Source organism: Phocoena phocoena, chromosome 12 (genome assembly GCF_963924675.1).
Source record: "Phocoena phocoena chromosome 12, mPhoPho1.1, whole genome shotgun sequence".
NCBI classification, from domain to species: Eukaryota; Metazoa; Chordata; class Mammalia; order Artiodactyla; family Phocoenidae; genus Phocoena; species Phocoena phocoena.
The window spans coordinates 58,058,761-58,071,295 of NC_089230.1; the positions used below are offsets into that span (position 1 = coordinate 58,058,761).

The 12,535-nt window shown below is 37.6% G+C and overlaps 1 protein-coding gene across 4 annotated transcripts in view; it reads left to right on the plus strand.

The window, feature by feature from the left end:
- The window catches only part of USP45 (ubiquitin specific peptidase 45), a 57,126-nt gene that overhangs the window by 13,513 nt on the left and 31,078 nt on the right, over positions 1-12,535 (plus strand). For all 4 annotated transcript variants that reach the window (XM_065888753.1, XM_065888755.1, XM_065888754.1 and 1 more), the window contains exons 5-6: positions 7,606-7,745; positions 8,179-8,274. In XM_065888753.1, coding sequence (XP_065744825.1) covers positions 7,606-7,745; positions 8,179-8,274 — 236 coding nt within the window. The remainder of the gene's footprint in view (positions 1-7,605; positions 7,746-8,178; positions 8,275-12,535) is intronic.

Genomic DNA, 12,535 nt, shown 5'->3' on the forward strand with positions numbered 1-12,535 from the left:
AGCACTTCGGAGTAGTATCTCCTCTGGACTAGAGGATCCAGGAAGGTTTTATTGAGAGGAAGAGATTTCTAAGCTGGAATCTGAAGGATAGCTAGATGTTAGGTAGGCAGAGAGGGAAGGGGTGTGTGCTCCAGGCAGAGGAGATAGCTCATAAATGAGGGAGCCTGATACGTTCAGGGGATTGTATAGAGCTGCAGGGTTGAGTTTTGTGATGATGCGGGGGTGGTGAGAGGTGAGACTCTGGAGGTAAGTAGAAGCAGCTGTTGAAGAGCCTTGTAAGTTTAGAGTTTATCCTGGAGGCAATGAAGAGCCACTTATAGGTTCTAAGAGGAGAAGTGGATGATCAGTTTTGTATTTCAGAAAGATCACTTGCTGTACTATGGAGGGAGATACAGAGGAATGCCTTAATATGTATACCTGCCCATTCATATGTCAATATCAATTTATTATATGACCAAATAAAGATTTCTAAGGCTAATGGTTAACTAGGAGTTAGTGGAATTTTGAGAACAAACATATGAGGTAATTCTTAGTTGGTTCCAAAGTAGACAAGTAGTGGAATAGCAAGTTTTTCCTTTTTACTCTTTAAAGATTAAACTTCTTTTCAGCTGTAGAAATGGGCAAATTACATTAATACTACATGACTGGTTTAGGTAATTGCATTAAGCAGTTGAGGGAATCCCAGTGCTGGTTCCCAGAAGAATGTTTACAGCTGTGTAGATGCCACATCTGATGCTAGGATTTGCTTTTAAAAAAAATTCTCTCCACACTCTCCCCCTCAAACATGTACAAGAAAACTAAAAACAACAAATAAAATCCCCATATAACGAAAAGGTCATATAACACAAGATTGAAAAAGAGCAAGAAAACTTTCTTGTGAGACCCACCCAGAAATATGCGTTGTTAAAAGTGGGCCAATATTCTCTGAAGGGCTTATTTCTCACTTTGGTAGTCTAGTAAATGTCATGCAAGTGTTCTACAAACACTTATAGAATACGGGAATTCCTGTTGAAATTATATCATTGAATATTGGTTTGCTATGTGTGAACTAGACAGATGATAGATAATCCCACATTCTTTTCTAAACCAATAAATTTGGCCCATAATTTTAATACTGGTGGGATGCCATTTTCAAAGAACTTAAAGAGAGCATAAAATATTCTGTTAAATTCATTAAGCTTATGCTCTTGGTATAAAAAGACTTGTTATGTTGGTTCTTTTGGTTTTATTAAGTATAAGTTTGCTGTATCTTTTTTTTTTTTTGCGGTACGCGCGCCTCTCACTGTTGTGGCCTCTCCCGTTGCGGAACAAAGGCTCCGGACGCGCAGGCTCAGCGGCCATGGCTCACGGGCCCAGCCGCTCCGCGGCACGTGGGATCTTCCCGGACCGGGGCACGGACACGCGTCCCCTGCATCAGCAGGCGGACTCTCAACCACTGCACCACCAGGGAAGCCCTGCTGTATCTTTTTGAAATAAGAAAGTATGGTACATTTGGGATCTGAAATAATGTATCTGAGAATAAATAATATTGTACCCTTTTACAGCAACAGTTTGTAATGTAATACTTTGACTTTTCTTTATAAAGTAATACATTTTGTTCTACTATAAAGTGACAGTCCATATGCCTAAGAAATTTGCATTTTCATAAATAAGTACTAAAAATAGTTATTTCCATATATAAAAGGGGTTAGGGACAAAAAATGTTGAACACTTCAAAAACAATTTGTTTTACTTGTAGGGATGTAAATCTGTGGTTCCTCATCTGAACTACAGAACACAGAGTTACTTGAATGACTGTTTTCTGAGCTCCCCCGCAAAATGGCACTAACTTGTGGATATATATAGGGAGAAGTTAATTGGGTACAGTGGGTACCTATGGCATTAGGGCTTAATTTTTTTTGAGGAACCCTTTGAGAAGGGCTACTATAAACTTTAATAAAACTGTAAATTCGGGCTTCCCTGGTGGCGCAGTGGTTGAGAGTCCGCCTGCCGATGCAGGGGACGCGTGTCCGTGCCCCGGTCCGGGAAGATCCCACATGCCGCGGAGCGGCTGGGCCCGTGAGCCATGGCCGCTGAGCCTGCGTGTCCGGAGCCTGTTGCTCTGCAACGGGAGAGGCCACAACAGTGAGAGGCCCGCGTACCACAAAGAAAACAAAAACAAACTGTAAATTCACACACCAAAGGCATCCAGTAATTGATTACATCCAGCTTTTGCTTAAAAGAAGTGGTCTTTTCTTTCATATCACTACTAGCATTTCATTAGTGTCTTAACTTGTCACACGTATTAACCTTATCATCCATTGTTATACAGACAGATAGCAGATCATAATGGTTAGTGTGTGGATTCTGAACCCAGACTACCTGGGTTTAAATCTACTCCCTACACATAGCTGTGTGCCTTCGTTTGATCATCATCTTTACAGTGGGGAAGGTTATCAGAGGAGATGATGCTCTCAGACTTTTTCCTTAAATAAGCAAACTGCAAAATAAGTTTGCTTTTCCCGTGCCTGTGAGAGACTTAGGATGTACCAGTGTTCCGTTTCTGGTTTAACCAAGGCAATTCACAAATATTTATACCTTTGAGAAAAGAGAGACATTTAATATTACTTGGCAACAAATCCACTATTGGTTGTTTTCAGTTTTCTCCAAGATGAGCAAAGCAGCATCTCTGTGTACTTATTCTTCTGTTTCTGTAGGTTAAATTTTTTGGAATTTCTGGCCAATTTATAAACACATCTTAAATTTTGATTACTGTTGTTTAGCTGCCTCCAGAAAGATTATACAAAGGGTATAGTTGACAAGAATACTTGTTTTTCCATGTTTAACTTTGTTTATAGTTTTTAGGTTTTTTGGTTTGGTTTTGGGGGGGGCAGTAATGAAGTTTTTAGTGTCATTGTTGCCAAGTCCATCAGTCTTTTCTGTAATGGTTTTTTAGCCTTTGGGGTCATGCTTTGAAAGTCTTTTGTACTCCACGTTTATAAAGATATTCACCCACAGTTTTCTGGTACATTCAGGGTTTTTTAAAATTTATAACTTAATATCTTTAAACTTGGTTTAAAAAAGTAATCAGAGGATCTTTGTGTTGGAGTCGTTTTTATGGTAGAAAAACTTGACGTTCTTAAGGTTACTTTTTAGATATTAGATAGCCTTAGTCTTAGCCAAGTGTGGAAACGGTGTTTTGCTTCTCTTTATTTTGGCTTTGCTGGTGCTTCAGCCAGTTTTATGTCTTATGAGACTTGAGTTATGTACAAAGCCCATCAGGTCTGCTCAATTAACCAGCTACTCTTTGAGTACTCAGATTATAGGCTTAAAGATATATAAGACCTATAAAAGACCTATAAAAAGATAGGAATATAAAAGACCTATAAAAAATTTATCTAGAATGCCTGAAGTTTCCTCTTAATGTTCTTTGCATTCTGGGGTCTCTGTTATATTATTACATAAGTGCAATACCTGATGACAGTGTTGGTAATATAAAGGAGATAAGTAAGGTGAGATAATGATATATATATTTATATATTTTATTATAAATATATCTTACATATATTATATTTATATATGTGATATATATTATTAATAACCTTCTAACCCTGAAATTCTGTGAAGATTCTTTTTAATTACAGGCATTTCATGGGTTCAGGTAAAACTTGAGGAAAACAACAAATGATCAAAATTTTGTATAGTTTATCTTTTTTGTTATTGCGGTAGCAGCTTTGTCCTTTTAATTATATCATACTTCAAAACATCTTGAAGTTCAGTCCTTAGTGCATTCATTCTGTGTTTGTAAAGGAAGAGTTCTTAAAGTGAATATGATCTAAAATCACTGCCATATTGAGAAAGCTTTGTTGTCTCTAAAGACAAAATGATCAATAATTATTCTTCATTGGAAGTAATAAATTGCATTTTATTAAAATGCATACCTGTTTGTAGGTCAGATAATTGAGAGATTGATTCAAACATGCTTGTTTTAAACTAGAATCTTAAACTCTCAGCTGACAGTTTCTTAGTGAGCAAATGTACATAAATACTTAGTTTCTAAAAGTTTTACCAAGGTGTTATCATGAATTTAAGGCTTAATATCTCTATGCTGTTCACTATATGTCCTTATACTCTATTCATAAATCATAGGCAATTAGTTATAAATAATTACAGATAGTGGTTCATATAGTACCTGGTACACAGTGGACATTTGATAAATCAATTTTATTTGAGTTGTTACATTTTATAAACATGCTACTTAGTATTAAGAAAATGAAAAAATTGCACTTTAAGATACATATAAATAGTTCTTAGAAAATGTCATTCTATTTTCTAGTTATATTATCTGATTTATTTAATATTCAAGTCTAATAGCCTAATTAATTTTGAGCATATTCTCACAGACTTAATAAATGTAAAAGTCAACAAACAGACTCTTGCCACTTGTGTGAAGTGGCTATTTAACCATGAAATAAACTATTTTTATTGCCATTGCCCCGTGGATATGTTCTTTCTGGCAGTGCTGTCCATATTTGGTGGCTATATGCATGGAGAGCCAGGTGGTGCTGAAAAGCATCGCACAGTGAAGCGTGGATATATCTAGGTTTGACATTTGTCATCCCTTACTGCTGAAGGGAAGGGTAAAATCTGTTTTTCCATATGCTTACGCTTTTTTTTGCCTGCAGTTTTGACCAGATGGTCTTATGAACATTGTTTACTTTAGGATGCTATCCCAGATGTTTTGAAAACTGATGGGTAAATGTGGTACACAGATACATAAATCATTTGCATATTATGGTTTAAAAAATGCTATTTGGGCTTATAAGACTAAAATATAATTTATTTCTGGAAGTATTTTTCCAAGTGAATAATAAATATATATTTATGATATATATTATATATTTATATATAGTTAATATAATCTATATAGTTTATTTTCCCCAACTACTCTGTTTTCATATTAATAAGCTAAAAAATATTATGGCAACATTTATTAAGGATGTTAACGAAAGGAAATACTTTTGAGAAGGCATGTTTGTTTGTGGTTGCATATACTCAAATCTGTAAGAATCTTTCCTGCTAGTTTTTGTAATTCTTCTCATTGTGCATAAATCACTGAAGAAAAATTACCTGGCAAAATGACAACAGATTTATAATCAAAAGATTATCATTATACCTTTGGGCAAATCACTTAACCTGTTGGAAACTGAGTTTTGTTAACGTAAAATCAGAGTAACAGCCTTGCCCCAAAAGATGGAGCGCTGCTTGGATTTAATTACTCTTTCATCTTAAATCTCTTAAAAATCACTGTGAAACCATCTAGTGGCAACAGCTATAATGTGAGCCTGAAACCGGCTAATTCTGGGCTTTAGTTAGAATCTCAGATATAATTAAGAGGTGGATTGCTCTTGTTTGCAAACCCAGCCAGGATCTGTATGGGGCTTCCTCTTGTTTGTGTAGTGCTTCTTACGCACTGGCTGGCTTTTTTCATTTGCTTTTACATTCCCTTGTAGGTTTGAATACTGTCTGGCCTTTTCCTGCTTTTCCTTTTTTCTGTGCCTGGACTCTGCACCTCAGTGACCTTCTCCATTGATTGTACCAGCCTTTGTCCCCAAGCTCTGTAATGGGGTTTAATTTTTATCACTTATTTTAATATCTGGAGGATAGGAGAAGAGATCTATTTTGCTAGTTCTTTTCTCTGTTAACTCAGAATTCTAGGGTTGGGCGTTAAAAACAGCTCTTAATTATCTAGACAACAGATATCCAGTAACAACCAATAATGTTTAAAGAATAAACAAACAGGAATAAAGGGGAAAAACAGGTAATAGAGTTTATGATAAAATATTGCATCACAGGATAAAAGTTAAGAGTTGAAAGAAAATCTTTTTCCTTGTAATAGATTTGCTTAATGAAAGAAACATCTGAGAAACCACCAATTTATTTCTCTCAATGAGAGGTTTCCACGTGTCAGAAAGAAAAGCCACGATCATGAAAACCACAAAGTCAATGTAAAAGGCAAAACTCATATTAGCAATTCAGAAAATCCAGTTAGAAATGAGATAAACTTGAGGGGAACACCCCCAGAAAATATAGGAAATGATTAAAGAGAGAAAAGTGAGAGCAGATAAACAGGGGACATGAAGGATAGTTCATGAAGATACGGATTTTGGCACAAATAATTTCGGGGGCCTCTCTGGGCTGTTTTTCACACTCTTAAATAGTGCTTAGCATGCCAGGTGCTTTGCAAAGCAAATTTAACTCATTAGGGACTTCCCTGGTGGCACAGTGGTTAAGAATCCACCTGCCAATGCAGGGGACACAGGTTTGAGCCCTGGTCTGGGAAGATCCCACATGCCTCAGAGCAGTTAAGCCCGTGCACCACAACTATTGAGCCTGTGCTCTAGAGCCTGTGAGCCACAACTACTGAGCCCACGTGCCAAAACTACTGAAGCCTGTGTGCCTAGAGCCCATGCTCCGCAAGAAGAGAAGCCACCGCAATGAGGAGCCCACGCACTGCAGCGAAGAGTAGCCCCCGTTCGCCACAACTAGAGAAAGCCCGCATGCAGCAACGAAGACCCAATGCAGCCAAAAATTTAAAAATAAATAAATAAATTTATTTTAAAAACATTTAGCTCATTTAATCCTTATGAAAACCGTGTGAGGGCTTCCCTGGTGGCGCAGTGGTTAAGAATCCACCTGCCAATGCAGGGGACATGGGTTCGAGCCCTGGTCTGGGAAGATCTTCTTTCTATTAGTTGGCATTCTCTTGTAAGGAAAACTTTTTTTCTTTTATCCTCATTTTAAAAATCTATTATCAGGGCAGACTCATTCTCATTTTGTTCAGTGAATAATAATTTATCAGTACCCTTCTTTATTTTGATATTCAAATTGTTCCAGATTGGACCACTGGGAACCTGTTTAAAATGACGCCTGTGTGTTTTGATGTACCTTTGTGTTTTTTTTGAGCACTTCCTTATTTTCTGGCATAACAAAAATGTTATAGGCTCATTTGCCTCTTTTGCTGCCCCAGGTTTAGAATCAGCCTTTCCTTCAAGGGGTCTTCATTCCTTTTAGTGGGAATGGTGTTTAGAAACCAAGATCTGGTCCTTCCTACTTTTTTTAAACTTCATTTTAAAATATTTTATTTTATTTATTTATTTATTTTTTTGCGGTACACGGGCCTCTCACTGTTGTGGCCTCTCCCGCTGTGGAGCACAGGCTCCGGACGCACAGGCTCAGCGGCCATGGCTCACGGGCCCAGCCGCTCCGCGGCATGTGGGATCCTCCCGGACCGGGGCACGAACCCGTGTCCCCCGTATCGGCAGGCGGACTCCCAACCACTGCGCCACCAGGGAAGCCCCTAAAATATTTTATTTTTAAATTCATCTGGAATTTATTCTACAGTGTGGTCTGAGGTACGGATGTGTATATTAAGATGAATTAAAATTAACTGCTTTAGCAGTAGGATACAAAACAGGAGATGCTTCTTTGCGTTTGTATTCTTGCCCTTCAGGAACATTGATTCAGAGGAAAATCTTTTTTAATTTTAAATAATACATTTAAATTATGTCAAATGATATGTATTTAATTTTAAATCTCGTGTCCATTATGTTTTCTCTAACTTAGATGCATTTTCTAGAATCATAAAACTTTATGAAGAAAAATGTGAAACAGGTGATAAAAAGGGAAGAAAAGACAGCAGTGTAACATCTGTAAAAGGAATTACAAATTTAGGAAATACTTGCTTTTTTAATGCAGTCATGCAGGTAAGAGCCATGAGAAAACTTTGTAAAATGTAATTAATATTATATTATATTGAAATTAAAATAATATATTAAAATTATATTAATTAATTTGTGTTTATTGGCACGCCTGTGGACTGTCACATGACTGCTAAATGTTCGTCTAGAAGTCTGTCTGTTTTCTTTTTGATTGGTTAAGCTATCTTTAGCCATTGTCATACACATACATACACCTTCTTTTTCCACAGTGCTTCTGAAAGATCTCTGTATTTTACCATGGCTCTGTCAGTAGTAGTGACACTTATTAAATGTAAAATGCATTCAGTTAAATTTTCTAAAACTTAAAAATATTTTTGCTAGACCAGATGACATTTGAAGCTTTGGGAGAGTATTTATTCTGTAAAATCAGAGGCATATTATAACTGAATCAAAACATGTTGCTTTTGTTTTCTTTCAGAATTTGGCACAGTCTTACATTCTTACTGAACTGATGAATGAGATCAAAGAACACGGTACAAAACTCAAGATTGTTCCTTCCTCAGACTCTCCACTGGTGAGAAATATAATTAGCTGGATAATAGCTCTGTTTAGATAAGCCAGTGATGTTGCCAAAACCTATCTTTCTTATTTGTCACAACTATCAATTGAGATGGTAGTCAAAGAATTTGAAAAAATAATTCAGAAGCGTTTTGTAAAAATAAATGATAAGATTTAAAACTTCTAAAGTTATAGCTTTAAGGTATGTTATAGTTCAAACGTATCATGGGTCAGACAGCACAAAAAATGTTGAGGCAGCTTTCAAACAGACATACTAGAAAAGACAAACGGTTTTGCCTTTTGTTGAATGAAATGTCTAGGATTCCTGTTTCGTAGTTACTGGTGACAACTACTTAAATACAGCATTTTTGCTCTTTAAAGGTAGATTTAATTTTAATAGTGACCATCTAAAGGTTTTTTGGAGCCTAATTTGACATTGGGTTTTTAAACTAATGAGAAAGGGGAAAAAAGGCAGCCTTTGACATTCAGAAACTAGCCTGACACCCCCAGTTAGGCCATGTTATTCAAACAATCTCACAGAATACCAGACTCGAGCTAGGTTACTCCAAGACTGTTAACAATGAGACAGAGCAAGGCCACTTCATAATTTTCTCTAAACACAAACTCTACCACTTAGAAAATCCCAAACACCCTCTTTTGGCCTAAATGAGTCACTGTGACTTTTTTTTAACTAGTTACAGCTTTATCCTCATTCTAGCCTCCTTTTATTGAGATATCCAATTGTAGAAATACCCTCACTTTCGGACAGCATCCAATTGAGAGCAGACCTCTGCTTCCTTAGATTATTTTCCTTAGATTAACTTCTTCCCTAAATCACGCAACTAAAGCCCAAATTCTACAATAGTTCTTTTGAATACCCTCTGAGAGACACTCCATGGTTCCCCATTGTGTGTGTTCTCCCTCAGTAGAACAAGTAATAAACCCACCTTGTTCAACTACAGATGTGTTCCTGGTGGTCTTGGGCTGGAGGGCATTTACACTAATAGTTATGATTTCAGTTAGAAATTGATTTGTGTGTGTGTTTTAGAAGAACAGAGAGTGAATGTATAGCTCATGATCTGGCTTTTGAAATACTTAAGAAAGAGGAATTCTAAAAGTTCTTAGCCCAGTGTAGTAATCTTAGATTTTTCTTCCAAGGAGGCAATTTTTAAAGACAATATTGTTGTATTTTTTTGTTGAAAAGGCAGTCTGTAAACTCATTGCCTGTTCAGCCTCTTAAAATATTTATGTTAGAGCCCAGTGCCCTCTTCTAGATTGTAGTGAGATAGTGAAGACTACTTTACTAAATGGGAGTTAATGCTAGTCATTTGAAAAGATTTCTTATTAACTGTGATTGGATGTTAGGTTGAAGTATTTCACATGTGGAGCTGTGAAATTACTATATATGGCAATCATATTACAGCTGATCACTGTAGGTTTGTGTCATTCTAAGAGGGGAATTTTCAATCTTAGGTCTTAGTTTTTTAGGACATACAGCAGACCTGGGCTGTGGGACTATCAGTGTAGATCACTACTCTTTCAGTCACCAGTTTTATTTGGTCCTTCGTAATCTGTATGCCTTTTCTTTCTTTTCCTTACTTTATTGTGCTGGCTCGAGCCACCAGTAACATGTTGAATAGAAGTGATGAGAGCAGACATCCTTGCTTTAATCCCAAAATTAAGGGAAAAACACTCAGTCCTTCATTATAAAGAGTAGGTACAGGGACTTCCCTGGCAGTCCAATGGTTAAAACTCTGCACTCCCAATGCAGGGGGCATGGGTCCTGTCCTTGGTTGGGGAACTAAGATCCTGCATGGTGAGGCCATAAAAAAAAGAAAAGAGTAGGTACAAAATAAGCTACAAGTTATATTGTACAACACGGGGAATAGCCAATATTTTATAATAACTATAAATGGTGTATAACTTTTAAAAATTATGAATAATAATATTGTACACCAATATACTTCAATTTAAAAAAAAAAGAAGAGGATTTAAGACTAGACACTGCAGGGGCTTCCCTGGTGGTGCAGTGGTTGAGAGTCTGCCTGCTAATGCAGGGCACACAGGTTCGAGCCCTGGTCTGGGAGGATCCCACATGCTGCGGAGCAACTAGGCCCGTGAGCCACAACTACTGAGCCTGCGCGTCTGGAGCCTGTGCTCCGCAACAAGAGAGGCCGCGACAGTGAGAGGCCCGTGCCCCATGAAGAAGAGTGGCCCCCGCTCACCACAACTAGAGAAAGCCCTTGCACAGAAACGAAGACCCAACACAGCCAAAAATAAATAAATAATCTCCTACCCCCAACATCTTCTTAAAAAAAAAAAAACAGACTAGACACTGCACCGAAAAAAAAAAGAATGAACTTTTTAATTAATTAATTAATTTTTGATGTTGGGGGTAGGAGTTTTTATTAATTAATTTATTTTTGCTGTGTTGCGTCTTCGTTTCTGTGCGAGGGCTTTCTCTGGTTGTGGCGAGCGGGGGCCACTCTTCATCACGGTGTGCGGGCCTCTCACTATCGCGGCCTCTCTTGTTGTGGAGCACAGGCTCCAGAGGCGCAGGCTCAGTAGTTGTGGCTCATGGGCCTAGTTGCTCCGCGGCATGGGGGATCCTCCCAGACCAGGGCTGGAACCCGTGTCCCCTGCATTAGCAGGCAGATTCTCAACCACTGCGCCACCAGGGAAGCCCAAAAAGAATGAACTTAACTGTAGGTTTTTCACAGGTGTTCTTTATAAGGTTGAGGACATTCCCTTCTATTCCTAGTTTTCTGAGCGTTTCATCATGAATGGATGTTGAATTTTGTCAAGTGCTTTTCCAGCATCTACTGAGATTATCATAGTTTTTCTTCTTTATTCTCTGTTAATGTGGTAAGTTACATTGATTGATTTTCAAATGTTAAACCTATCTTGTATTCCTGGGACAAACCCCTGTTAGTTATGATGTATTCTTCTTCTATGTTGCTGGATTCAATTTGTTAATATTTATATGAATATCAGCAGTGTGCTTACTTTTTTTTTAACATCTTTATTGGAGTATAATTGCTGTACAATGTTGTGTTAGTTTCTGCTGTATAACAAAGTGAATCAGCTATACGTATACATATATCCCCATATCCCCTCCCTCTTGCGCCTCCCTCCCACCCTCCTTATCCCACCCCTCTAGGTGGACACAAAGCACCGAGCTGACCTCCCTGTGCTATGCGGCTGCTTCCCACTAGCTATCTGTTTTACATTTGGTAGTGTATATATGCCAATGCTACTCTCTCACTTGGTGAGCTTCCCCTTCCCCCTCCCCATGTCCTCAAGTCCATTCTCTACGTCTGCATCTTTATTCCTGTCCTGTCCCTAGGTTCATCAGAACCTTTTTGTTTTTTTTAAATTCCATATATATGTGTTAGCATACGGTATTTGTTTTTCTCTTTCTGACTTACTTCACTCTGTATGACAGACTCTAGGTCCATCCACCTTACTACAAATAACTCAATTTCGTTTCTTTTTATGGCTGAGTAATATTCCATTGTATATATGTGCCACATCTTCTTTATCCATTCATCTGTCTGTGGACACTTAGGTTGCTTCCATGTCCTGGCTATGGTAAATAGTGCTGCAATGAACATTGTGGTACATGTCTCTTTTTGAATTATGGTTTTCTCAGGGTATATGCCCAGTAGTGGGATTGCTGGGTCATATGGTAGTTCTAATTTTAGTTTTTTAAGAAACTTCCATCCTGTTCTCCATAGTGGCTGTATCAATTTACATTCCTACCCACAGTACAAGAGGGTTCCCTTTTCTCCACACCCTCTCCAGCATTTATTGTTTGTAGATTTTTTGATGATGGCCATTCTGACCAGTGTGAGGTGATACCTCCTTGCAGTTTTGATTTGCATTTCTCTGATGATTAGTGATGTTGAGCATCCTTTCATGTGTTTGTTGGCAATATGTATATCTTCTTGGAGAAATGTCTATTTAGGTCTTCTGCCCATTTTTTGATTGGGTTGTTTGCTTTTTTGATATTGAGCTGCATGAACTGCTTGTAAATTTTGGAGATTAATCCTCTGTCAGTTGCTTCATTTGCAAATATTTTCTCCCATTCTAAGGGTTGTCTTTTCATCTTGTTTATGGTTTCCTTTGCTGTGCAAAAGTTTTTAAGTTTCATTAGGTCCCATTTTATTTTTGTTTCTATTTCCATTTCTCTAGGAGGTGGGTCAGAAAGGATCTTGCTGTGATTTATGTCATAGAGTGTTCTATGTTTTACTTTAAGAGTTTTATAGTGTCTGGCC